Raw genomic sequence first — 27,734 nt, 5'->3', positions numbered from 1 at the left:
TACTTAGTCATGTTCATACCACATCTTTTGAAGGAAGCACTCATTAAAGTTTGTTGTTCTTTTGTAACATTGGCTGAAAATATCATATCTAGATTAAAATTTTACTAAACTGGAAAAATGCTTGGATCCAACTGTTTAGGTGTTGGAACCAAACCTGGTATCCATTAACTCTGGTTTTGAGTCCTCTGTGTCTTTATTATTAGCATACTAGAATAAGGTAAAGCAATGCTATTCATTCGGAAAGTGAGAAAAAGTGATGCAGCCAGGTGTGGCTGTACCTGTGTAGTCACTGCAGCAAATACGGTTCCAGTAACTGAAGAAGGATGTTAACGTGGAAATCAAAGCAAATTGACTGGGAAGGGGCTTGTTATAGAGCAGAACTGTAATTTAAAAGAAGATTATGTCCAGGGAACATCAGGTAGAAAAATCTTCTATTGTAAATAGAAATGGCCATTGTTTTTTCTGTATTTTATGACCATTTTGGTAGTGATATTCTTTATTAATAAAAAGAATATCAAATACAAGAATACTTCAATACTGTGACAGATTTACTGATTGTGAGAACTATGCAAATAATTCAGGTAAATAATGAAAGAGTCTCAGTCTACATCAGAAGAATATGAAAACATTAACCAATATTTTCCTTGAGATTTCTTAAGAATGAAGCAAAGATGGTGAGATGCCTTTAGGCGTTGTCAATATTTTTTTTTAGATGGGGAAAAAACTTGAAGCATGTTTTAAAACTTGGCGTAAGGGTTTATTTACCTGTGCCATACTGCTGGCGTAGAGTCTAGAGATTTGGAAGCATGCAAGCTTTAATTTAACAAGATGCTAAATAGAGGGGATGGTGAGAAACTATTTCCTATGTGCAAGAAATTTTCTTGTTCCAAGAAAAGAAGGTGATTTTCTTAAGCCTTCATAAACTGTAAATCCACAAATTTTGGATTGAAATCATTGAAATGATACAGTTTGATTGAAACCTTTTCATTTAACGTATTTTTACTGATTGCATTTTCTAACAGAAGCGTTTCAGGACTGAAAACCAAAATATTTTGGTTTTGAAAATGTCATGATGGGACAGTCCGAGTATTCTTCATCTCATTATGCTGAGACTAAGATTTAAGGATGTTCACCAACTCCGTGTTTCCACCAGATGGTGTCGATCTAAGATAGCTAGTGGCAGCACCTTGAAAACAAATGGGGTAACTTAAAAGAGCAGAGTTTCCATAAGCTGAAGCTACAGGTAAGGCAGTTGAATGCAGTTTCTTTTTAAAGGGTGGCCACCTTCTTGCTGTCATCTGTAGCACTAAAAGGAAATGTGATTATCCTCTTGCTTTAGGTGTAAAACAGTGGTGATGCAACTGAAACCAGTAATTCCATAGCATACAAATGCCTCTAGAGGTCTTCCTATGATGTCCTATGAAAGCATTCATAATGAGTGGTACTAACGTGCTGGCTCTCAGTACTTCAGTATTGTAGTTACTTGACATGCTCTCTTATTTTTTAAGAGGTTCTGGTTGCCTAGAAGCTGAGTCATAGATGATAATCTAAAAAATTGCTTGCTGTCAGTAACTCTGAAATGTTCAGCTATCACTAAAGAAACGATTTGTACCCAATGGGCTACATACTGAGTAAAGCATCCTGTCTGGGAAAGTCCGTTACGAATGTGACAGTTGGCAACCATCTTCCAGTGTAACACCTCACAAAGCTCTGGAAGGCCTAACTAAGGCTTGTGTTTTCTCTTGCTCTGGTCAATTTGGTAAGATTGTAATTTGGGAGATTGTAATATTGTACATCAGGGCAACCTTTCTAAAATGAGAGGTTCTACATCATTTTAAGGATTTACAGCATCTTAATGGAAAGCAGAATCAGATCCACACCTCATAGTGACAAGCTGGTAATGAATATGAACAGTGTGTCTGTAGTATCTTTTATTGACACTGTAGTTACCCAGTTATTTCAAAGCCTCTTTAGTGCTTCCTGTAATTCATTTCACTGTACTTGATCCTGGCTGGTCATTTAGCTCATGCTAGGGGATAAATACCTTTTGTAATGTTTCATGTCCTCCTCAGTTAGTCTCCTTTACCTTTTGTACTGAGATTGCACACCATTTCAGTCTCAGTGAAATTATTTTCTGGTAAAGTTCCTGTTTGTGAGAGGGAGGAACAGCTTTTCTTTCATTGATGGAGCAGGAGGTTTAGATTAGTTCTAGTTAGATCTGGAGAATAAAAATGTGACTGAAACTCAGCTGAAGAAGCTAATGTATCCAGCCACCTTTATTCGGCTTGCATCGGAGAGGAAAAATGAGCATCGTGCATCTATTATCCGAAGAAGGATCAGTGAACTAATTAGGATAAAAAGCTTATTTTTGTCTTCAGAAAACACTTCAGGCCTGATTTCTTACTGACTTGCACCTTGTGCACTCAACTGTACTTGTAAAAAGCAATAGAAAAATGTTTCCGAAGCTCACTTCTCACCTCGCATCAGTGGAAGTACTTATCAAATCCACTTTTCACAAGCAGAAATGATGACATGAAGTGCCTCCATGCTTTGGAATAGAGATCTGACATTTGCTGGAACGTACCTTCTGCCTTCCTTACACAATTCTACCTGTTTGTTACCAATAAAGTAGGGGATAAAGTAACTAATATGAGTCTAACGCTATTAAACACTGGGAAGAAGAAAGCATGGTGTATTACTGAAAGCATAGTGATTTGATGTATTTCTCATTAGGTGAAGTCCCTAGGCAGCACAAAAGGCATCACTCTCAGGCTTTTGTCTCTTTATGTGCCTCTGGAATGGAGCTTACTTACACTTCTTTCCCTTTTTCTAAACACTCTATTAATGTATTTATTGCTCTCATAAAGACCAGTGCTATTCTTATAAAATGCACATGTGAAACTAAGTGAAAATCAAAATGTGAAACTTCACAAATTCAGTATATGGGAGAAAACTGGGCTACCACTCATCTTTTCCTGTCAGAAATTTTTGTTCTTATCCAAAGAAAAAACTTTGGCTATTTTTCCTGATGGATTCAGACACTGTGGGAAGAGCAAGGATTGTGAACGGCCTATCCAATTTGTAGTTTGAATGCATTTCTTCCTGTGGCATCATCTTCTTTGATATTGAGTAAATTGGATATTATTTGTACTACAGAGTAAAAGTTAAGAAGTGAAGTAGAAATCAGATACAATGAAATGCTGCTCATTCAGAATCATCACCCTTTTATAATAGAATGAATTTATTTTTTTAAGGTGATTGAAATTCTACACTCAGTCATTCAGTGCCCCATTAGTTGAACCGAGGAAAAAGCCTGCAAATATAGTGCATCCAAAAATAGGTTCTCTATTTCTTAGTACGAACTAATGTTCTCAGCTGTATTTCTCAGTTGAATTTATAAAGAATATATCTTTTCAGATTTTGTTCTGTAGCAATTCTAGAAATTTTAAGCAGATCAAAAAATTGCATTGTTATTTCTGGTCAGCTGAAAACCCAATAACTTTCAGTATAAATAACTTAATTGTACAATTTCACACAGGGTTTCATGAATGTAGGATTTAATTTTCCTCTTCATTAACGTTTATCTATGTGTGGGATAAACAAGCGCACAATGGAAATGGACACTGCACAACAAATTAATTTTAAAGGAATTTTTCGTTATTCTCTTGTAAATGACCAAAATTATTTCTTGTGGGACTGCTGTTGTATGCATATATTTATGTTGCAGGAATTTGTTTATTTCACAAGAACTGATTAGGGGGAAAATAGCATAAAATATTCTATGCGTAACTATCTCTTTCTTGCTGTGGTTTGTTTGGGGTTTTTTTATCCAACTAATTAGAGGCCTTCATCATATGAAAGGAAATTATTAATATCTACCTTCTAAGAGGAAGACCATAATGCTTCCTTAAAGGTACACTTAGCTGTTGTGAATCCTTGTCTAGTTTTAGGATTGTAAATCAATTTCTCAGTTGAGAAAATGTTTTGTCTTTAGTATAAACAAAAAAGTTGTTTTTATCTTCAGTAAGATGTAAGAGAGTAAGAATAGTCCTTGTTATGGCGGGATGGTGAAAGATGAGGTGCTTAGCAAGCATAGGTTTGGAACCTAAAGCATAATGTGGTTTTTGCTTCTTGATGTATTTCCGTTAATTTTCCTATCTGGCAGTTGTGACATCTTGCAAGTTCTTCTCAGGTCAAACTTCATGGTGAACAACGTAAAACATAAATCAAGATGGATCCTTAATTTTGACAGTCATAGAAACCTTAGCAAAACAAATTCACTGGAACAGCTATTTTCATGTTCACTAACATCGTGGCATGTCTTCCCCCCCGCCGTTCTGTATTGTCCCATAGCGGTAGCTGCTCCAGACCCCGCTGCAAGTTGACGTCGGGAAACAATAAGGTAGCGGAAGTGCAGAATTTCTAAGGTGAAGATCATAAGCATCAGTAATGACATCATTCTCGTCTCAATTTTATGAGAGTTGTTCATCTGCTGTTGTGTTATGCTAGTTTGACACTGGTGATATAAGAAGCGAGGGAGAAGAGATGATGCATTTGATGCTGATTTTTATATACAGCAACTGGCAGTTGATATTTCTTTCAAATATGCCCCCATGGTTCTTTCTTTTTCTGTCTGGGTTCCAAAAGGATTTTAACTTTGAAATAATTGCTACTCTTTGAATAGCTTGTTATAAGTTCATATTAAGGTGTCTTTTGATTTGTGGAATGATTATGGGTTTGCTTTTCAGTTATGTTTTTAGAGACTTTTCTAGCAAAATTTAAAGATGTCCCTGCTTACTGCAGGGGGGCTGGATGAGATGACCGTTAAAGGTCCTTTCCAACCCAACATGTTCTATGAGTCTATGAAAATTATTTTGTTTTTCCTGTTGTCACTGTCAATGTTAATTTTATGATGAATTGAAAAAAACAGTAAAAAGGAACCAGAATTTGCTTTTAAGGTCCTGATACTCACATGGCTTATAATTAAACTGACTTACACAGGTATGATCCACCTTCTTAGATATTATTTCTATTTCACCATTTGCAAGGGTTCTTTAAAAGTCTCATGGTGAGGAGTTGATACAATCAAAGTGATTATTCTTGGAATGTAGGTCACCAAAGAAAAATCAATACACAGGTGTTCTCTATTTCTCCAGCATCATATCTACTGATTTTGCCTTGTTACTAAAGATGCCCACACACACTTTTTTTTTGCTGTTCTGACCTCAATTATAGATGGTTTACAGATGCTTTGTCTTCAGTTTGATTTTAAAAAAAGGAGAGAAACATTGCAAAGAAAATTTCCTGTTAGTGCTAAATGGACAGCTTAAAAACTGATACCTTACATGCAGATTCTTCTGATTAATATCCCTTCTATGCCTAGATAGAATCGTTTGTATGGTGAATGTGAATTTAGTTCAGCTAAAAGGGAAAGCTTTACCATTTTAGGGAATTACAGAAGGAGGGATAATCAGTATTGGTATCTGCAGGTCTAAAGGTGTTACATGGCAGAGAGCAAGTATATTTTGTGGCGTGACGTGGCCTGACACAGACTGAATGCGGACCAGCCCAGTACTGAACAAAGTCCAGAAACACTGTTAAATGTGGATCTCTGTAAAATATTTTCCTGAGAGCCCATTTTCTCAGTTCAGCCAGCATGCTGACTCTTTCTCCGGCCTCAAATGCTGTTTATCTTCTGGTTCTGAACCCTGGGGGGAAATGAATCTGTCAGACTGCTTTGTTTCAGACTGAGGTGGATATTCGAGACCATAGCAAAAGATAGAAACACTTTTTCCTGTAGGAGCCCAGAAGCAATTACTTTATTTCCTGTATGTTTACCCGAGCTATACAGAATCCAGGAATAAAAAAAAACAAAACAGGCAAAAGCTATATTGTCTTGCAGTCATTGACCTTGTTGTGGATTTCAGCTCAGCAGCCTGCACTCACTGGGCAACTCTGCTTCTTGCTGTTTGTGATCTTTCCCCTTCGGGGACTACAGCAGGTGGTTCCTGCTTGAAGAAAACCACAATTATGGTCGTCTTTCAAGCTTACCAAAAGACCTGCAGTTGGTTTCTAAGATTTACAGATGCTAGCTTCTGTAGAGTGATATATTTTTGCAAGGAAAATAAGAAGTTAATGAGTGACTGTGCTTTCTTAATGATTTTGTCACAAATTTTAAAACCTCCAACTTTGGAGTGGAACTTGAGGCGGTGATCTCCCATTAAAGTGTATTTGCCTTATTTTAGCCCATGGAAGATTCAGCTCCATTTTAACCTACACCTTGCACAGTCTACACAGTTGAGCATTACAGTTACAGGCACTATTGGAAATGTCAGTGCCCTCCCTCATTTTAAAATCATGTTTCTATCTTCATTGCTCAGTGCTTCATGCTCTCTTTTGTTCAGAATACGTGCAGTATATTGTAAACTGTGGCATAGATTCAGATTACAAAATGATTGCTTTACCTATTCGTTTCAGTTTCATGAACAGTCACCCATTAAAATGTTAATAAGGGATGTGAACGTGACCTTCGTGTTTTCTTACAAGGTAGAACCAATAAAAAATGATTTATTTTCTGAAACAGAGAAGAATTAATGAAAAGTATATTGTCACCTCCCCGCCCCTTCCAAAGAAAATATCCAAGATGAGGTAAGTCCCTATGAAGGTGTGGCCACGTTAATGGAGTTCAAAGCCAAAAGATGGTTGTGAGCCAAATCTCATTTTCTTCAAGTTGTTGTGATATTTGAAATTTAGAAATAATTCTTGTTTGTCATGCCTATCAGGAGGGGCTGGAATTTTGTAATGTCCCTTGTGATGGGGAAGGAGCATGCCTGATTATTGTAATTCACAGGAAGAAGCCATGAGGATGGGAGGTGGATACATTTCTTTATTGAAATTCCTAGACATAGGACTTTCTGGGTCCCAGATTGCTTAAATAAAATCCATCAGCTTTGCCTCACTGCAGACAGATTTCTAACTTTTTGTGTGAATGATTCTAGCATTTTGTTTTCAGCAAAGGATGGACTGAACTAGCGGCTCTAGAGGAAGCTCTCCTTCTCCCCTGTCAGCTGCATCTTCCCAGAGTGACCCTTGCTAACTGAGCAAGCACCTGGCAGTTTCTTCTTTGTACATCTGCAGTTGCGTGCGGCTGCGTAACCTGCCTGTATTTCTAAGAGAGAGCATGACCTTCATTGTGGATTTAAACTTAATCCCACTGTTTTCTCTTGATTTACAGTATACTGTCATAAGGCTGTCTCTTGCATGACACAGAAGCTGAGGACAGCATTGAAGGAGGACAGAGGCTGGGTATTCCTGGAGACAATGCAGCTCCATTTTTTTCCGTCTTTCATGAAACTGGTATATAAGAAATGAGGAGTCTGTTACATTTTTCAAAATGTACATGGCACAAAAGGAAGGTCTAGAAGGGTTCTGAATCTTTTGCAGGTAGAATATGTTAAAATTCAGCCCAAGTATGGAAGCAAAGTTTGTGAGTTAAAATCAATTTGTGGTGTGATGCATTTCAGTAGCAGATGGCTTTTCTGAACGTCTTTCAATCTGTCTTTTTCCTGTACCAATTTTGCCTTGGATTCTTGAATTCTTAGAGGTGTTTTCATAGAAGGCGTTCAATAATATTGATGGATTTCTTCCCTCCCAACCTGCCTTAATCTCCTTTTTAGTGTTTGTCACCCATGTCACTGAACAGATGGTAAAGTGCTGAAAGATCTTTAAATGTAAAGAGTTTAAGATCTTACTTCAATTAAGTGTGTAGGGACGTTTTCTTATACAAGTCAGGGGTTCGAAACAAGGTGACCTTAGAGCAACATTTATAGTCTTAAAATCTTTATTTTATGTTGACGTTTTTCTGCAATCATAAAAATTTCATTATTACAGCTTTGCAAGAAAAAGAAGTTCAAATAGCTTTTAAATCCTTTTTACTAAAGATGTCTTGGAAATTGCATTTCCTTTGCTATACTGGCATCAGAATTCTTAGTAGAGTTTGTTAGTAGACTATTGTCATTATACTTTAATCACTGAAGGCAAGAATTATAGAAATACCTGAAAGACGGTGCATGTTTTAAGGGAAGAAAGTTAATAATATTTCTACAGTTTCCTTGATAAAACATGACACAAAAATCTTAATATGTTTATTAAAGAGTCTTCCTTAATGCAAAACCCACTTGAAGGCTCAAAACACAAAGCCTTTTCTCACTTAATTAAAATAATTGCATAATTTTTTTTCAGATGAGCTCAAGAGAACTAAACATCATGGAAGGAGGCAGGCTAACCATTGTCGTTACGGCAGTGCTGTGGTTGCTAATAGGTCCGAGTTCCACAAATATTCTTTCATGTTAATAAAGTAATTTAAGGGATTTCGGGATCAGTTCATTTTAATAATGCAACTTTCTAAACAGTTTTGGAAAGCCCTGGAAATATTCATATTTGTGGTTGCTTAGCGAAAGCAGCTGTCTCAGGGCTTACCCATTGGGAATTCCCGTACTAAAAGGATGCACCCGGAGAGGTGATGTTACAGCCACTGCTGTTTCTCCCAGTGGAATTAGTGGCCTTGTAAGTTGATGCCTACTGAAGAGAGATGTATTTCAGTCAAACTGAATAACTTGAGTATATTCTGAGCCAGTGCAAAAATATTAAGCTTTGGAGCATGGCGGGTGAGAAGCAGAAGCTAGTAGGTAACCTGGCTTCCACTTGCCCCAGGCAAGATGTGTGGCGTTAATCTTGAGTGTGGATTACTGCATTTACAGTTGCTGTCCAGATGGTCTGCAGTCTATAGTAGTCTATAGCTCTGTGTCCATGCCAAAGGTCAGTAGAGTGGGGTTATGTTCGAATTAAGGAAAAGGCAGTTTATATACAGTTGGCATAATACTGTGGCCCAGCCAGTGCTCTGGCATTTCTGTGCCTGTGAATGAGTCATTGAGGGAGTGCAGGAAATTTGGTTATGACTGTCCATGTATCTGAATTTTTGCCTGCCTTGGAAGTTGCCAGAACCATCTGGAAGTGATTGTTTTAGTGAATTCTTTGTACAACTAATGCAGAAGTTTTTAATTATCAGACAAAATTAGAAAATATAACAGATGTTGTCTACGCTCCATCAGCATATACTCGCAATATCCCTCTTCTTGGGAAGAGTTCATACCAGAAACAGGCAGCTGTTGCATACAGACATATAGCAATAAAAGAACATGGAGCGCCACGGAAATCCGAAAGCAAATGGAAACTGAGTTGACTGGTCTTGCTGTCTAGATCGTGCTGCTTTAGACCTTTAGGAAGCAGCATTTCTGGGGGAAAGGGAAGAAACACAAATCTCACCTTTAGTAGTAATGCATGAGCGTCATGACTTCGGTTCACCAAGTCAAGCTTTCTGTGCTCCTGCTCTTCATGTTTGTGCTTATGTATGTTGGGTTTTGAACTGTAATTCAGATGTCTTTCTAAACTATATTTAGTGGTGTGTATTTCAACAAGATTGGTTTGCTTTTGCTATTCCCTTAAAAATGTATCGGCATTTAGATACTTCAGAAGACAGTAACAGGGCTGCTAACTCATACGAAGATCTTAGGCTGGGTTATCTAAGATGTAGCTGTAACCGTAATTTCTGCAGTTTTCCCAGGTCATCTTGGCTGGTGTTTACAGCTGAAAGTGCAATGGGGAGAGTAAAAGTGAGCTAGTGAGAGAGTGGACCGATAAATGGCAGCGTGCCAGATGACATTAAGAACTTCTGTTTCCTCCTTTTATTTTGACTTGTGTTGTGGGTAGGCAATTGTTTTCTTTTTATTCTACAGCCATTAGGAGTAAGATTTCCCTGGATGGGCAGTGGGAAATAGTGATACCTGTATTGAAGTTAGTATGTGTATCAGTAATTGCTGTCCATGTGTTTCTCAGTGTTTTAGAATCAGCTGCTTGTGATGAGGTTAGTTTGTTAATCTGGTAAACTGGGTCTGTAGTGTGTTCGTGCAAGGATAAATGGAGTGCATCGCTGTGAACCTACAAGTCTAATCCTTGTGGATTTACAAGTCAATTACAGTATCAGTTCTGTAACATTTAATGTCTCTGGTAATCAATATACTGAACTTGGAAAATCAGTTTATTAAGTACACCTGAAATATTTTCTGTGACATCTTCAGCTGGTGGTGAGCTGAAGTGTAAAAATTGTGTCTGCATGCTGGTACCTGATACATTCAAGCTTCTTGCTCCACTGTGAGCCTCTTTTACCTCTTATGTTGCTGCTTGGTTTTGTCTTCTGCTTAAATCCTGATGTACAGAAGACAAAAGAGATCGGAGTCCGGCCTATGTATTGAAATTTCCCACATGGAAATTTTTTGTTTTGTCCTCTCTGCTTTGAGGGCTACAGCTGTTTCTGTATGTATTAAATAATTTTTAACACTTTTTCCTTCCCTCACCAATAAAGTGTGCATGTTGGAAAGTAATACATCCATCCTGATGGACTGCATTAATGATAAACTCATTTGTCTCAGGAGTCTCTCCATTTTGCTCACTTTTCTCCATCTTCCAAACTGTATGTATGTTGTGCTCCTCTATCTTCTGCAAGATGCTCTTTCTCTGTATGATGGAGTCTGGCTTTTCTGCCATCCCTGAAGCAGATTTCTTCTTTTGCAAGGCTTTTGACATTCTAGCATTGTACATCAAGTGTTCTGAGTTCCTCTTTTAGCTAAGCCACAGGCCAGCCGGCAGACTCAAACATTGTTGGTTTTCAAATCTTTTTGTGGCATCAAAAGCGTTTGTTACACTTAGAGAATAAGTTTCCAAAGTGCCATGGAAAGAAGTTTTTAATCTGCATGTTCTGCAGGTGAGCAAGATTTTTCTGACTATGTCAAGTGAGGCAAGAATAGAAACCCATTTCAATAGGCTTATATCCTAAGTACTAAGCTCAGTACGCGTAAGAGTTGGGAGAGGGATTAGGTCACATTTAACCCTTTATTATTGCCTGTTGCTTTCCCGCACCGTTACTTAGTGTGTCCAGCGTAGTCAGTAAATAGAGGGCCTTTTTGAAAGATTTTATTTTTCTCTGTTTATGTGATCATCTTCGTAGGAGGTCTGAAGGATGGATTGATAGTGCCAACTCTTTTAGTTTAAATCCTTTTGATTTAAATTAACCTTCTCTGTGGGCTTTGGATTACAAATCTAACTTTAACTTGAACATTGAAGTAGTTCTTCTCTTCTTGTGCTATAAATGACTGGCATTTCTCTGCTATAAATCACTGGCATTTGTCTGTACTGAAATAAAAACAAATCCCCATTCGAAGTCCTGCTCGTGCAGAATTCTGGTTCTGAACTGTGAAACTAATATCTTGGACAATGCTGCCGTAGGAGTTATGTTTCACTCGTTTTCTCACTTCCTTTTGTCCCCAGGTTGATAAAACATAAATGGTTAATGGAGAATCTAGGATGTCCTTGAAGAATTAATTTTTGAGTTTTAAAAGGAGTACCTTCTGCTGCCTAGCACACAGAGTGACAGCTACTGAGATTCTGTTGTAGGTACAACCTGGAGACTGCAAGGAATCCTTCTGAATAGTGCTGCAAGAGAAAGAATGGAGCTACACAGCCACAATACTTTTGGCTTATTGCAAAATCTTACCTTAACTCTGTCTCCTTATAATCAAGAGCCTTAAAGTTTAGTTGTATTTCCTCCTTTGTGGCGTACAACAATGTCGTTGTACCATTTAAGGTGTTTTTTCTATTGCATGGAAATTACCCACAAAGATGTTTACAGCTTTATTTAAGAAATTCAGAGAAGCATGTGGTAGAGCAGGTAATTAAGCTCACATTTCTCAGGTCTCATTCTGGCCCATGCTAGATCTTGCTTCCTCTGAAAAAAGGATTAGGATCTTTAGAACTATACTTGATGGATTCTCGCCTTCTGTGTAGCAGTTTTCTGTTGTATGGATATATGTTTCTCAGCATTTTACAGAAGTTGCCCCTCCTCTGATGACAGTTAGTTTGCAGTCATCTCACTGAATTACTCTTGAAAGATGCCTTAGGAGTACGTAAGGCTATTGCCGAAGTGGTTGAATAAATAGCAGAATGTGACAAGAGTGTATGCAGCATTATTGCCACTGTTGACCCTTAGTGCAGACCCAGTTTGTTTTTTTCTTTGGAATTAATCTGTGGTTAAATTCTGAGTCCAGCCTAATACAAGAACTCTGGGCATAGCTGGTGAAATAAACAACTTCTAATTGAGAGTGAATCATCTCTAGAATTAACTACTCTAAAGCTTTTTCAAACTGTGAAAGGAGGAGTAGGAAGCGCTTAATGAATGTGTTTTTAATCGGGCAATTTGTGTTTAGCTCATCAAGCTAGAAGCATATTAGGCTCCTTGTACAGATCACAGATGGCAAGAGCAATTGTATATTGTACTTAAAACTTAATGTAGATTAAGAGGTTGTGATAACATACATGACAGATTTCTGTATTTGGAGTTTAATGGATGCATTTCAAATGTAATGATCTAGTGACTTAGTGCTTTTTAAAAGTTAATCCTTACCTGCTTTTATCTCAGTCAGTTTTCAAGCACCCTCACTGTTCCTGGTTTCTGGGTGCAGCATTTGTGCTGTGCCGTGTAGCTGCCTGGCTTGTGTCCGAAGCAGGCGTCTTCTGTGGGCTTGTGTCAGTTTGCAAAGACATTCCTAAATGGGTTGTCAGATGGAAAGATGCTGCTAACGTAGGCAAAAAAGAAAAGAAAAAGAAAGCGCTTTTTTAAGGCCGTTTTTTTTTTTTTTTCCTACAGCTGTAACGTGTCACCTAAATCCCTTGACTGGATAGGGCAGAACCACGGCTTTAGGATTAGTGCGTATGATGGATTTAGGATTTGAAGCAAACATGTGTTGCAGTGTTTGCATCGCATCTAGTTTTTACTGCCTACAGAGAAATGTTCTTTCTTCTATCAGTCATGTCCATTAGAATACTGAGGAGAACCTTCTGAGAAAAGATGAAGACTGGTGCAATGGTATTTTGAAGAGCTGTATGAGAAGAAAATGTGATTGTTCTTTTATTTTTTTAGACCTGGAAAGAGACTGAAGAGCTTAAGCCCCTGGATACAGATTCGCAGTGAAAGGCAAGGGTGGCTCAGGAGGGCAGAAAGGGGAATGGATTGTACTATTAACTTTGTACTTATTTACTGCAATGGATATTGTTGGTTGGTTTTGAAGAGCAAGTAGAGCCCGTGGCAAGAGTGGGACTTGAGAATCTGTTAGTAATCAAATATATAAAAGGGGTACCTTTATTTAGGAATTGCTGTCAGAAGGAGGAAGCAGCATGGAGAAGCCAACAACTGTGAACTGGTATAATGTTTTGGTGGGTGCTGAGCAGCTGGTAAAGTAGCAAAGGAAAAAGAATATCATCATGAGGCCTTTTTGTCCAGAAATGGATTCATCTACATGCAGGTTTGCCTCATGGCCCTGTCTGTGTCCATCGTGTGTCTTCTTTAAAATGTTGAACTGAAACCCACCCAATCCTCAAAAATAGACACGTAGGTACATCACATAGAATAAAAAGGATTTTGTTGGGATTTTAATATTGTAAATCTGGACAGGGGAGGCAGCCTAAATTTACTGTGAAACTGGTCTGTTACGACCTGAAAAATACCACTGGATTTTGGAAATCACCGATTATCTCATTTTTTTCCTGATAATATTTTTATGCTAGTACATTGAAAATGTGTACTACAGAATCTTGATATCTCCTGAGGCCGTCAGTGCCTGTATTCAGTTCTGAAGCTGTCCGTTGTCTCAAATATGGATGCCTCAAAAAGTCCCTTGCTTCAAAATAAGTTCTCAGTGGCCCGTCTGGCTGAAGAGTTTTTCTGGGTTGGTGGCAGCATCGTAGCTTCTCCAAGATGGAAAATCGGCCACTTTGGTAAGATGCAGGCTGAATACCTGCCACGTAGTTGAACAAGACTGTATCATCTTGAAAGCTTTAATGTTTAAATATTATTTAGTGACAACTTTGTCTAGCAGTAGTTTGGGGGAGTGGAAAAGAAGGAAGAACTTGAGACACAGCCCTAGTCCTATGTTATCTTGCATGGCTGCTAGTGCAGTTCTTTTGGTCTTCAAGAACCTCCCAGTTCTAATTTCATGACTGATTTCTTTACATTCTTCTGGAAAAGCAAATGTGAAGTTGTACATTTTGACATGTGCAAACCTTTTGAAATTTTCGATTTCATAGATAGAATCTGTTTCCCTCCCTATACCCACAGTAAGACAGGTTTGCTATCTGCCAGAATTTGTGTGCCTCTCAACTCTTTGACTTCTCATGCAATATTTGTAGTTTTCAGTCTTTGAAATGAGCATTTAGAAGTATCTCTGTTGTCTTCTTCGATAATAAGTCACTGGACTCTTGGGAGGTTGTTTTCTGAATACTGAGATATAATGGCAAAATTCTTAGGTTTCACTAGCTGTCTGAGAAAAGTCCCTTTTGCTTCATAGCAGCCTTTCTTTTAAACAGGTAATAAAGCCAGCAAACCTGGTTGGAAATGGCCAGAGAAATGAGATGTTTCTGGTTCTAGTAAATGCATTTTAATAGCAGTCCAGTAAGGAAATCTGCGGTGGCCTTGACCAGAACCATCTGTTGCCTTGGAAGCATGTTTTTGTTCTACTTGTCTGTCAGCCTCACCAAAGATACTTTTTTTAACAAGACAGTTGGAATCATAGAATCTTCGTGGTTGGAAGGGACGTTTGAGATCATCGAGTCCAACCATACACACATAAAAAAGCCCCTACAATCTCTGCCACTAGAGCATGCCCTGAAATGCCCTGGAGGTATAGATAGCTTAGAAACTAATGGGAATTTTTGCAGAGGTCTAGAAATGCCGTGCTACTCTGCTTCTGCTTTTCTCTGGATCCAGATGGTTGATAGAGTCTCAAGCGAGAGATGGAGAGCTGACAGACTGACCTCGAATTAAGCACCCTAATTTCCAAAGGATTAAGAGCATCTCTTCTCCCATTAACATCTCATTTATTAGGGGTTGTGCGCTTGAAGGATGGATTCAGTCTTACATTATCTCTTGTACACAGCAAACACTGTCCCAACCGTTGCTGGCAGAATTATAAAGAAATTTTCTTTTCAAAGATACTTTTAAGATTTTTCTTTGCCAATGAAAAGAATAGTAGAGAGTCCTGAGATTTAGTGAGGCTTGAGTCAGTGAGAGCAAATAATGGGGAGAAAGTTCTTGCACTAGTAAGAAGATGGTTGGTTTAAAAGGTGAGAACGACCGGCTCACAAGGCTGTAGGAATGCAAAATGAAACAAATGAAGATTAATGAAGTTGGATGTGGTCTGGTTTTTAATTGGATCCTGGCATAATGATGCGAATCTGCCTGCTGTACCTGATCTATGAACCCTGTAGACAGAAAATACCTTAGGTTAACTCTTGATCGTGCCACTCACTGCATGGCAACGTCTCCTTTTCTGGTTTTTGTGTGTTTTGGTTCTGGTTTGTGGTTTTGGTTTGGGTTTTTTTGTTGTTGTTTGTTTTTTTTATTTGGGGATTTGCTCTGTGTGTGTATGAAGTAAAATCCACCCAGTAAGAACAGTCCAGTTTTTATGTAAGAGAAAACTGAACCAGTATCTCCCTCAATGAGTTCATATTGTAAGGAAAAGACTGTACTTTAAATATGTAATAATAAAGAATAAATATAAAATAAGTACAGTATAAAGGCTAAAAATAAATAAATACAGATGGTTCGCCTCCATTATGAATCAGAGGATGCTAAATTCTCTGTGTATCTCTATGTACGTTTAGCGTATTCTGTATAAGGAGCAAAACCAGGTTGCTGTAGGCAACACTTAATGTTAAAGCTTCTGTGATAAGATCATTACTTGAGTGAATGTCTTCAGGGTCAGAAGTGACATTCTGGGAGACTTTATTATGAGGACAGTTCTATGATGAACTGTCATAGAGATTCCGCAAGCTCACAGAAATCAATTGTACAGTTCATATGCAGAATTTTCAAAACATCATCTAATTCCAAGACTTTTCAGCTGAACAGAATTCCCACCACACTGTACTGGATATACTTTATATATATATATTAAAAAAACCATATTTTATGTGCTTTTATAATATTATATTTATATATTGATTTTTTTTAAAAGATTTAATGCCTCCTGTCTAAACTGAAACTGATATTCCTGGCAGGAATAGTTGGAGCTGGTCAGTTCTTTGGTTTACCTATTGATGAGCCAGTTATAGCTGCAAAACCATTTCCAGTGAGACTGTTTAAAAAGCGTGGCAATTATTATCTCTTCAGTGGATTTGCAGTGCTGAATGTATGAGAAGTGTGGGAGTCCTCTGCTTGCATGTGGGAAAGCTGGTTTTGTTTGGTAATATTTTAAGGGATCCACTTGCTCTTATAGTGCCCATGTACTGGAGGGGTTTCTCTAGGCTCACAAACATGCTGCATCTTCTGGAGGCCCTGAAGAGAAATAAGCCTCTGAAATCTATTTTTCCCCCCTTCCAGCATTTAGAAGAGGGGTTGTTTTGAAACACGCAATCAGGATGCGTCTTGTCAGAACCGTTACCGGGGCAGAGCTGTGTGGTGGTGGCCGCCTGACTTTTCTCAGGGGACTGGCTCAGGCCAAAGCTGTAGGACGTAACCTGGGGCTGTGCTGAACTTTGGACGTGAATCTTTTGACAAAGCTGCTCCATGTATAAAAATACTCAATGACTCAACCCTTCTAACTTCTTTTCATCCTCACATGCTAAAATACTCCCACTCCTTCACAGATTTACATCAAACCAGAAACTCCTAAAAGACAATAATGCTACTGAACCATAAATAATTAACAGACATTAGAACATCTTTCTAATAATAAGCATGAAATTGGGCTCTTTTTTTTTTTTTCGTCAGGACGAATTGTAGGGATTTATGATTTGTGTAGTTTTGTTATTTATTGTTACCTTAAAACTTTTTGTAGTAACTATAAATATTACTATGAACTATGAAAAACCGCTTTGAGTCTTTTCACTGTGTCAGTCACTTTGTAAGAACACAAGAATGGAACTAAGTGTTCTCTGTTTCTGTTTCCTGCTCTGTTATGATATTCCTTTTTGCCGCAGTACAGAGATCTGTCTTCTCTTCATGTCTGTATTTTGTCCGGATGCAAATTGAGGAAACTCATTAGATCAAAAGAGTCGAACCCCAACTGAATTCTGCAAAAAGGTGCTATTGAAGTGCAAACTATTACTTCACCAAGAGGAAAACTTCAGCCTTAATTGAAGATAGTTAGGAGCCATTTCTTCCCCAAAAAGATTCATTGCAAGGCTGAGGGATTTTTATTTGAAGTATAGAAATGAATCCTTAAAGAAGGTATCTGAACAATGGTAAGGAGAAGCAATTATACTTGCCTTCTCCTCAGTGTGCTGTTCTCATTGACATGATGTGAAAGACTTCAGAAAAAAAGATTTTTTTTTGTTTAATATAAGTACCACCATGCTTCCTCCCCTCCCCCCCCCTCCCCCCCCCCCCGCAAATTTTCCTGCCAGTCTCTCTAGTTCTCTAAACTTTCAGTCCTGCAGACAGGTGAGGGTGTTTGTTTCAGTGCACGTACATCTGTAGAGATGTGGAGGTGCACTTTTCCCTTCTCCATCTCCTGGTCTTGGTCTGGCTACCCCTAGCTGACGCCTCTGCATCACCTCAAAGGTTTTCCTTCCTGTCTTGTTGGTAGCGTCCAGAAAAGCTGTTGTTCTGACACAAGAAGGAAAACGTTTCTTGCACTTTCCTCTCCTTGTGTCACCAAAACCAAAAAGATATTAACGGATACTTAAAACAGGTATTTGGTGTGGTCTGACCATTCAGCTGCCAGGGACACTGAACAGAACTGAACTCAGCTTTATGTCTGTAAACATTAATTGCAATTGTGCCTTGAATTACCAAAGAACAGTCCAGTGACCAGATCAGCTGGAACAGGCAGCAGGGCAGCTGCTGCGCTACCGTATACCCTGGGTAGGTTTGAGTGAGCAATCCTGCAACAGAAACAAACAGCTGCATTAAAAAAAAATAATCTGTCCAGGGATGCTTATTAAAATTTTAACAGCTGAGGAATATATTCTTACGTCACGTAAAAGCAGAGTAAATGTGTGTTTTATGAAGTGTGCTTTTATTTTGGTGCTTCTGGTGTTGTAGTGAATTCCAGTAATGCTTCTGAGCTGTAGCACAGCATTTGCTTTTATGACTAATACCTGCTGACCACATCGATTTCATCTAAGGGCATCTGTGGTTGAAGCCAAGGTATCAGCTTTAAGAAATAAAATGTTACATGAGGGATTATCTTGTTCTTAATTTAACACCTTCTCTCTGTAAATATTTTATTAATGTAAACAATGTGCTCTACGGAATTGTGGCTTAAATTTAGTTGTATTATTAGTGATCTGCTTTCAAATTAATCTGCTTTGTTGAACTTTATTTTCCTGAGTAAATTGCCTGCATACAAGCTCTAAAGCACAGGAACATCAATGATTTTTCCATTTCTTTTACTCTACCTTGCTTTTCTTGGGTGTTTTTGCTTTTGCCCGAGAGGTAGACTTAAATTACCCCGAAGAATTGTGTGGGGTTTGATGCACTTTGGAATACATGGAATAAGTGTTTTAGTTTGGAGACTGTTTTATCTGTAATCTGTATGTACAGATTGATAAAAGCCTGAACTCAGGATTTGCTTGTGTTTATAAATCTGTACTCACTAGAATATATATTTTATATATTAGCTTTCATTCTTCCATCCAGAATCGGTGAAGTAATTTACACTACTCATCTCTAGGTCTGAAAAAAATAGATAAATACATTGGACATGGTAATAGTTTTAAATTTACTTAAACAGACCGGGCAGAAAAGCCACGGGAACACTGAGTCGCAGACTATGCTCTGTCATTATGGGAGACCTGGCAGAAAATAGGAGTCTGCGTTCATTCCTGGGACGTAGCCAGTCGCTAACGGTTTGCATTAATGTTGTCAAGCTGAGTTCCTTGCACCAGCTGAATTTCAAAGTTCTGCCTCTGGTCGGGGCAGGCCCAGGCACGGCCCCAGCCTGGCTCCCAGGGGCGTCAAACGCAGGAGCTCTTGGAGGGAGCTGCTTCCAAGACTTGTTCCTTCTAAGGCCTCTGGCTGTGCTGTCTGTAACGCAGCCAAACCCCGAGGAGGGGCCCAGGGACAAAGTACAACACAGGGGAAAGGCCTCCTCCTAGGAGAACCTGGTTTTCAGTGATATGGAAGAAGAAAAATCTGTTAGGTTCTTGCTGCAACATCTAGAAGCAAATGTGTAGGATCAGTGATTTAATCCATGGAAGAAATGGGAGGAAAAGCTGATAATCCTTCTTAACTTTCTAGATTTACTATTTCCAGAGTTTACTATTTTCTTTGGCCTGGATGGCAAGTAAAAGTGGGATGTAAACAGCAGACAGATGCAATGCCTTTGTGATGGCTGTGTGTGCAATGAAAATGGGCATTCTTGCTTCCAGAGAGAAGCAAATGTTCGGGCTATAAAGCTTTTGTGGGGTTTGCAGAAGTCCTAGTGTTGTTCTGTCATGCTAAAAATGTTGTATTTTTACTAAAGGAGTTTCAAAATAATGTTGCTGATAAATTTAGCTTAGCTTTGCCTCAGACTCGTTCTCTTGTGAAAGATCAAATGTTTCCTTTACAAATCTGGTTTCCTTTTTGCAGACATGCTGTGATACCTTGGTATTAACGAGCAAGTTAGGGATATTGTCTGAATTTCCTCGTGCTTATTCTAGAAACCGATACATGGTAGTAGTTTGATTTAGAGTGTGATCAGAAGGTGAATATTATTAGTTCAGCTAAATCCCCCCAAAAAAGTGTGCTGCTAGTAGTTCTATTATACTCTGCTTATTAATGTGTTTTTAATGTGCTTTGTGTTTCATCAGTCATGGGTGTTGGCAAGCAGTGGCAAAATGTTTACGAATTAGGACCGAATGCTAAAATATAATTATATAGATCTGCTAGGCTTTTTAGGTCATAATCTTTTAACTGCTTTAATAGGCAGAGGTTTCTGAGTTTGCTTATTAGGATTGTTCGCAAGCTTGGGAGCAGCTTATCTGGGTATGTATTTGTAGAATTGAGCTTCTGAACTTAGGGTGCTTATGAGAAAATTACAGATCTTCCATAGTCCCAGGTTACGGCTACAGATCCAACTTTGTTAGCATTCAGTGTTTTTTCTAACTCAGTCATAAAGAACTATAGTTAACTGATATTTTGGATTCACTTTAATCCAAATATGGGGATTTACTCATATGTTACAGGGCAGAAAAAATATCAAGTTTTTTATTTATACTTTTCCTTGTTGTATTTGAGTGCCTTACACAAAGCATTGATCAGTGCAAATAATATCTGCTCAGTATTGCTCTTTCAGCTTCTTCCCAAGAAGAAAACTTTGGAATCTTTTTAAGCACAGTAAAATACTATTTATATTAAAGAAGGCAAATCAAAATAATGCCCCCTTCTACTTGTTAGGATTTTTGTTAGGTTATCTATGTTTACCTGACTGGCGTAGGATAAAATGACTCCATTGTTGACCCTAACTGTAGACCTCTTTATAAGAACGTAGCCTTTGAATCTGGCTTCATCTTTGCAGTCACGCGCTGGGTTCTAATCACTATCCTGCTGTTAATTTTTAAGGCAGTGAAAATGGTTTAACTCTTTAAGTCGTTTGTACATAAAAGCTTTTGAATTATTTTTAGGGTTTCTAGAATACTTCTGGTGACCAAGTTGGGTAATTAAATTTTTTTCTTAATTGGATTCAATTTAATTGGATAGACCGAATGTGAACTAAACTGCTTCATAAGAAGCCGTGGTACTTCTAAACATCAATACTGCTGACAGGAACTCTAGAATTTACAAAGAGAGAAATGTGAAAAAAACTTGTTATGCCACAAGGGTTCTGTATGTTTAAGAGGCAAAAACACGAGGCATAATGAAAATAACTTTCCTGACGTGGATAGAACTGTGTTAGTTTTTTCTGGCCAAGGATCCAAACTTCCAGGTGAAATGTCATACTGTGTCCAGCACAAGTTTTACATATTGTAGGAGCTCAAATTAAGCATTCGAGTTGGTCTTAAGAAGGATATGTACCTTGCAACAATTCCAACATAGGTATGTTTCATACCTATTAATATGGGAATGAATACTCACATTTGCAGGTAAGTCCACAATTGCCAAGAATCTTTCTGACTTTTTAATCATACCTCTTATATTAGACAGTACAGGAAATCTTGTCCTTTGACTCCAACTGTTAATTTGGCAGCTGCTTGATATGTTTTCTTCCTGTAAAGGTGATTTTAAAGGGAGCAAGACCTGACTTACTAATATCACTTTATTTCTCTCTTCAGTGGAAAGATGTATGAGTTCCATGCAAGCTGGTACCCAAATGATCAAACTCCGTGGCAGTTCCAAAGGTTTGGTCCGCTTCTATTATTTGGATGAGCATAAGTCATGTATTCGCTGGAGACCCTCTCGAAAGAATGAGAAAGCCAAAAGTGAGTGTCAATCACAGAACCTTTCTTCTGATTCCTTCTAGGGTATTGCCCTGTTATAAACAAATGAGTATGAAGGATTTGGTTCATTCAGAGGTGATCAAGAAGAGTGTTGTACTTGAATTTAAAGGGCACTAAATTATTTTAATTAATAGTTTATGAAGACCAAGCTGCTGTTGTTAGCTCTACAGGTTGCAGTAGTGTAGTATGTTGTAAATGAGTTGCAGGGAAACCCTGTGTGAATCGGGACCTTGCAATGTGAGGTTTGGGCCCTTCCTCTACAGAATTTCTCTACAGCATAAATGCATCCTGTCTGCCCTAGGGCATGCACACAGTCATTAATGAACTACATGCTTTTGTCATTCTAGTTTCTATCGACTCTATTCAGGAGGTTTGCGAGGGGAAGCAATCGGAGATCTTTCAACGCTATGCCGATGGCAGTTTTGATCCCAACTGCTGCTTCAGCATCTACTATGGAGACCATATGGAATCTCTTGACCTGGTATCTTCCAGTGGAGAGGAAGCACGCACCTGGATCACAGGGCTAAAATACCTGATGGCAGGGATCAGTGATGAAGACAGCCTCTCAAAACGCCAAAGGACCAGAGACCAATATCCTTCTTATATTATCTGAGAGCATTTCACAGTTATGGAGACCTATCAGTGGCATAGGGTTTCCTTTAAGTATTTATTTTGCTAAAAGTAAGCATTAGGCTCAAAGCTTCAAAGCAGTTCCCATTGTATTCTCTGTTTCCAGAGACAGAGAGAGGAGTCATTGGAGAGGATTGTTCTGGGCAAGATTTGGAGATGAATGACTGGAGTGAACTGAAAAACATACAGGTATATTCTTTTAGCTCTTCCTCCCTGTGTAAAGCTGACCATTTCATTTGGTTATACAGGACAAAGTGTCATGCAGTTTGCTCAGAAGTTAGTTCTGTGCTGTAGTATGGGTAAATAGCTTGTGTTGCATGTTGAGCATAGTAAGTCTAGAAGCTGTTACTGAAATAACATGAGTAGAGTTATATATTACCTTGAATTTTCTTTCATTGCTGGCCTCATATACAGTCTTTCCTAACATGAAAAAAATAATATATACATAACGTTCAGTAATATCCCTTGATATTCCATGCTGTTCCTTAACTCCTGTTCAATGTGGTTGAAGCAGACATTTGATGAGGCAGATAAAAATGGTGATGGCAGTCTGAGTATTAGTGAAGTGCTCCAGCTAATGCACAAACTGAATGTGAACCTGCCCCGACAAAAGGTCAAGCAAATGTTTAAGGTAAGAACTAAAAATGTATTTTTTTCTAAAACAAGGATTGAGCTGCTGGAGATTTAATGTGAAACCTAATAGAAGAGATGGTAAATGCTTCAGCAGCTGGTTTGTTTCCACTCTGATGAGAGATACTACACAGTCCATTTGGTAAATTGAAGAGAGCTCCAGAAACACGTCATAGATAAATTGTTATTCATAGAAAAAGGCATTACACCAGGTACCTTCTGGTGTTACATAACAGAAGACACACACTACAAAGACTGATTTTTTGCTATAATTTTTGATCTGAAACTCAGTAGGGTTTCCTCCTCTGATTACGTTCTCTGTAATAAATATTATCCAGTAAAGTATACAATATCCTCCAATAACTGGTACTAATAAAATATCCAGTATGCAAACTTCCCTATCTGTCATGTTTTTTGCACTGCTAAGAGCTATTTGTTTGGCATTGCATTCTACTGACCTAGACCTGATTTGTTGGGGAACTGAACTATGGAGGTGCATATGCTTTTATAATCAAAAAGTCTGTTCTGTGAAGGACCTAAGCAGAAGTTGAATCAATAGTTTTCATCATAGTGAACTGCTGTGACTTTTGCACACAAAAACCTTGTGCTTATTGGTTTTACTGTTTGTAATCAATGACAATTACTACACGTATCGGGTGCTTTAGAAATGCTATTAACAAAGAAAAATAGGTTTGCTTTTTCCACAAGCAATGCATAATTGAAACTGAGCTGGTCTCAACTGAAAATATAATTGCTGTTTGATAGCTTAGAATCAGAATATTAAGCAGCCTTGAAATGAAAAACAAATCTCTTGGTTAATGAAATAGCTACACCAAGTATTATAAGATATAGTAGGGTAGGTTATATGTAGGTCTTGAAGGAAGTTACCTTGAATATTAATTTTTCTAGTTAAAAAAGTAGTGAGTTGTTTAAAAAAGTGTTGCCATAGTTACAATAGGAAAAGCCATTTTTATTAGTTCTTACTCAGAAATTCATTGTTATTTTCGCCTGGCACTCATTTCTGAAGAAGCTTCTTCTATGACTTCGTGACTCCTCATTCTTCCAGTCACTTTCTCCATGGTACTGGCAGCTTCATGACACGGGCTCTGGAACTGCTGAAGTGTGAGACTGGAAGAGAGATAAAATAGTGAGGTCTGTCAAGATTAAAGAGTAGGGAGTAAGTGCAGGGTGTCCTTTGGGAACAAGGAAAGTGGGGGCTGTTCGTGTAAGTTTTTAAAAATCTCTGTGGGTGCATTAGAATAAACTGCCAGGTTGTGGCAGTACTTCGTTCTTGGGCAAATAACTGCGAATTGATGCCAGCTTGCCAGGACAGCAGGGCCTTGGGAAGGCTGCTCAGCGCTGCTGTCCGTGGCTGGGAGAGCTTATTACCAGCATTTTCCTCAACTGATACAAGTGCGTTTCTATGGCAGTACATGAAGGAGATTCAGTGAAAAATATGAAGATTTGGTAGAAACTTGCCCGATTTGGTTTTTAATTTTGTGGCCTGAAATGTGTGTAAAAATGTTTACAGTGACAGTGAGCAAAGAAATATGCTGATAACTCCTTTATTGAGAACAGAGTAGGGAGTGCTGGATAAGCTTTTTTTCATAAAATGGGCGAGTGTTGTCTATCCTGTTTGGGAAGCATTGCAGCTTTGCTTTTTCATACTTTCCCTTGGCAGAATTTCTCATTCATTTTTTCATGCTTCTAGGACAGGCTTTTAGGAAACACGGTAATTCCATAATCTCTCTTCCAAATAGTTACAATATTGTGTGGGTCCCATTGTGACCAGACTCTCACAAGATTTCTTTGAAGAAATTCTATCTCCACTGTGTGCAAACAGTAAGTAGGATTGCTGATACAGCTGAGGGTGGTTTGGATCACAGGCTAGGGCACCTGACCCCAAAAAGTAAAGAACCAAGAAACATGCGTGTTGTAGGGAATAGATATACCAGATAATATAGTGTCATTTACTGATGATTTTTTCTTCACTTGCAAAATTAGTGTTCTTGCAGATCGTATAGTTTATGGCTCACAAATCCTGGATATAAAATAAATTTCAAGATGACTTGGGTTCTGATGGTTTTATGAATGGGTAATTCTGCCAGACGTTTGCAGCGTACACTGTCTTACTTCATTGCCATAGACAGAAGAAATCCTTCAAGCAGGGGTCCTTGTGGAACAATAAAGACCTTAAAAGTTTTTTCTTGTCTCATGTACTAATGCATACATTTAAGAGGTTCAAAGGGGAAAGCTGTGCAAAGCATTCAAATGACAAGCATCAGCCTGATAAATCAATCTGTTGTAGCAGACCATACAGTGAGTAGCCATGTCAGGCAGCATCAGCCTGCATTTAATTTCAGTGTTGCTTTGTTCTCATGCAGGAGCTTGTTTATCCAAAGTTTGTTCAAGCTATTGCTGGGCAATTGGGTAACTCATTGCCTTATTGCTGTGTAATGCAGGAGGCTGATACGGATGATAAGCAGGGCACGCTGGGCTTTGATGAGTTCTGCGCCTTCTATAAGATGATGTCAACACGACGTGATTTGTACCTGCTAATGCTCACCTACAGCAACCACAAGGACTACCTAGATACCGATGACCTGAGACGCTTTCTGGAGACTGAACAGAAGGTAGGCCCAAGCCAGGAAAAGACTTCCAGTCTGCATGCCTTTCTGTTTGCCATTGGGAATGCGTTGCCTTTTTAAAGGGGTGAGAACTTTGTTGTCATGTGTGTGAAAAATAGACAGTTAGGCCTGTCTGTACCAGAAGGACATTCATCCATTGGAAGAGGTTGCCTGCAGAGGTTTCGCAGTCTCCGTCCTTGGAGGTTTTGAGGACCAGACTAGGTAGCACCCTAAGCTAACTGATGTGACCTTGTAGTTGACCCTGGTTTGAGCAGGATTTGGGGCCGGATGACTTTGAGGTCCCTGAATGATCCTATGGTCTTTCATCTGGAGACTTGTGGATGATTCTGAAGTGAGGAAAAATAACTGGGCAGGAAGATGCAGTCAGTGCAGGAACAAATGCATTGGTTCATCTTTGCCTTCTTCCTCTCCTCATCTCTTTTGAAGCTGGATGCCTGTAAGTCATAAATCTCCATCGGTGCCAAATGTTGTCTAAGAAATGAATGAATAAAAAAGCCACCTCTCTGGCACTTATCATTTTAGATAAGTGGGGTATGTTTCCATTTCATTGGTCAATTGATCCTCCAGATGGTGAGAGGAAAATGAACACTCCCCACAGGACACAAATCAGCTCAGCTAATCACTGACGTGGACAACTCATGCCTGTGGGGCTTCTCTCCCTTGCCTAGTGTTACTCTTTCTCATACAATATGTGCAGGGGAAGTGTTCATCTGCGCATTTGAAGCTGTACCAGAAAAACCTGTTGTTCCAGAGATTTATCTTCTGAACCCACCAAACCTATAATGTATGGGCAAATAAAGGTTTAGTGTTTTTTTTCTTCCTCTTCTTTTACTTTTATTTATGAGGTTTTAAATTACCCCTAGAAAAGGCATTGATCTGGTAGCAGACATGCTGGTGGTTTCATTTCCCCCTAAGCAAAGACTCCTATGTTGCCAAAACAGTCATCAATTTGGTCACTTTATTGGCAGTGCCCTTTGCTGACAAGGGCTTTGCTGGACCACGCAGGACGGGAATATTAAATAATAGCAGGAATAATAATTAGAGGATAAATCAACAGTAAATAGCAGGAATATTAAATAATATTGTTAATATTGAATTATGAAAACACTGCAAGGTAAAAAAAGCTACAGCTTATCATAAATGGCCCTCTTTTATTAAATGACAGCATTTACAAACATGTATTTCCCTTTGTACTCTTTCCTTTTTCAGTTGAGAATGCAAAGCAACCTTGAAGTTAACAGATTTCTTCAAGGAGCTTTCTGAGAGCATTATGTCCCGATTCTCTGTTACCCTGCTGGTAACTGATTTTTTTATCTGCTGCATGAAGATGAGCCATTTTCTTGTTTTATTTTAAAGTAAAAACCCTTTGATAATGCAAACTAATCCTTTAATCCTACAAGACAAGAAATCCCATTGGTTTGTGACAAAGCTTGTTCTGTTTGGCTGCTCTTTGTGCCTAATAACACTCTAACCAGATCTGACCTACAAAGCAGAACTCTGTCTTTATTGGCTGTCACTGGGCAGCTGCCAATAGGGCAGAAACTTTTCACAAAGCAGTTTAGTTCTTATCTGACGTGACACTGATTGACAGGAGTGAGAATCTCACTGGGTAACTGGAAAACCTTAGTACCACTATTGATGATCTGGACAGTTGTTAAACTGTATATGGGGAAAAGATCTAAGGGAAGATGTGATTACTACTTAACACTTCATTTTTGCTACTTTTACAGATGACAAATGTGACTAAAGAACACTGCCTGGAAATCATCAGCCAGTTTGAGCCTTGCCTGGAGAACAAGAAGGAGGGAGCTCTGGGGATTGACGGTGAGCTGGCTGGTGTAGCTTTTGTAGGAAAGAGGCAACTTTTTAAATGCTTATGAGAATATTGCATTCATTTGCATAATGTATAGTCATAGAATTTTGTCGTGTTGTAGAGTATGTTTCAGAAGGTGGGTTTTTTTTTCAATATCTATTATTTGCTGAGGAACCTAAGGGGAAATTGGTACTCTTTTGAAGATTTTTAAAGGTACATATCATGATGAAGCAGCAGTCATTGAAAGTCAGCTGGAGCTGGATGCGTCTTTATTTCTGCTTTTGGAAAATACAGTAGAATTTAGTTGCAGCATTCCTGCAGGTATTTTTGGAAATCCTTTAAGTTTTGTTAAGAGGAGTGATGTGATCCATAGTAAACATGTGAAGTGGGGTGATAGGTGAAATTTGTCTAGAAGTATGCTTTCCTGATTTCTGGTGCTAAAGCCTTTGCTCTGAATATAACAATGTTGTACCATCATGATGGTA

General features: G+C 38.6%; 1 protein-coding gene across 1 annotated transcript in view; it reads left to right on the top strand.

Moving 5' to 3' along the window:
- The window catches only part of PLCH2 (phospholipase C eta 2), a 100,911-nt gene that overhangs the window by 44,247 nt on the left and 28,930 nt on the right, over positions 1-27,734 (top strand). Inside the window, exons 4-8 of the mRNA XM_063353727.1 lie at positions 21,364-21,510; positions 21,876-22,119; positions 22,660-22,789; positions 25,251-25,421; positions 27,167-27,260. Coding sequence (XP_063209797.1) covers positions 21,364-21,510; positions 21,876-22,119; positions 22,660-22,789; positions 25,251-25,421; positions 27,167-27,260 — 786 coding nt within the window. The remainder of the gene's footprint in view (positions 1-21,363; positions 21,511-21,875; positions 22,120-22,659; positions 22,790-25,250; positions 25,422-27,166; positions 27,261-27,734) is intronic.

The sequence above is a fragment of the Chroicocephalus ridibundus genome, chromosome 16 (assembly GCF_963924245.1).
Source record: "Chroicocephalus ridibundus chromosome 16, bChrRid1.1, whole genome shotgun sequence".
NCBI classification, from domain to species: Eukaryota; Metazoa; Chordata; class Aves; order Charadriiformes; family Laridae; genus Chroicocephalus; species Chroicocephalus ridibundus.
The sequence above is the reverse complement of the archived record's forward strand: the minus strand, read 5'-3'. Positions and strand labels throughout refer to the sequence as shown.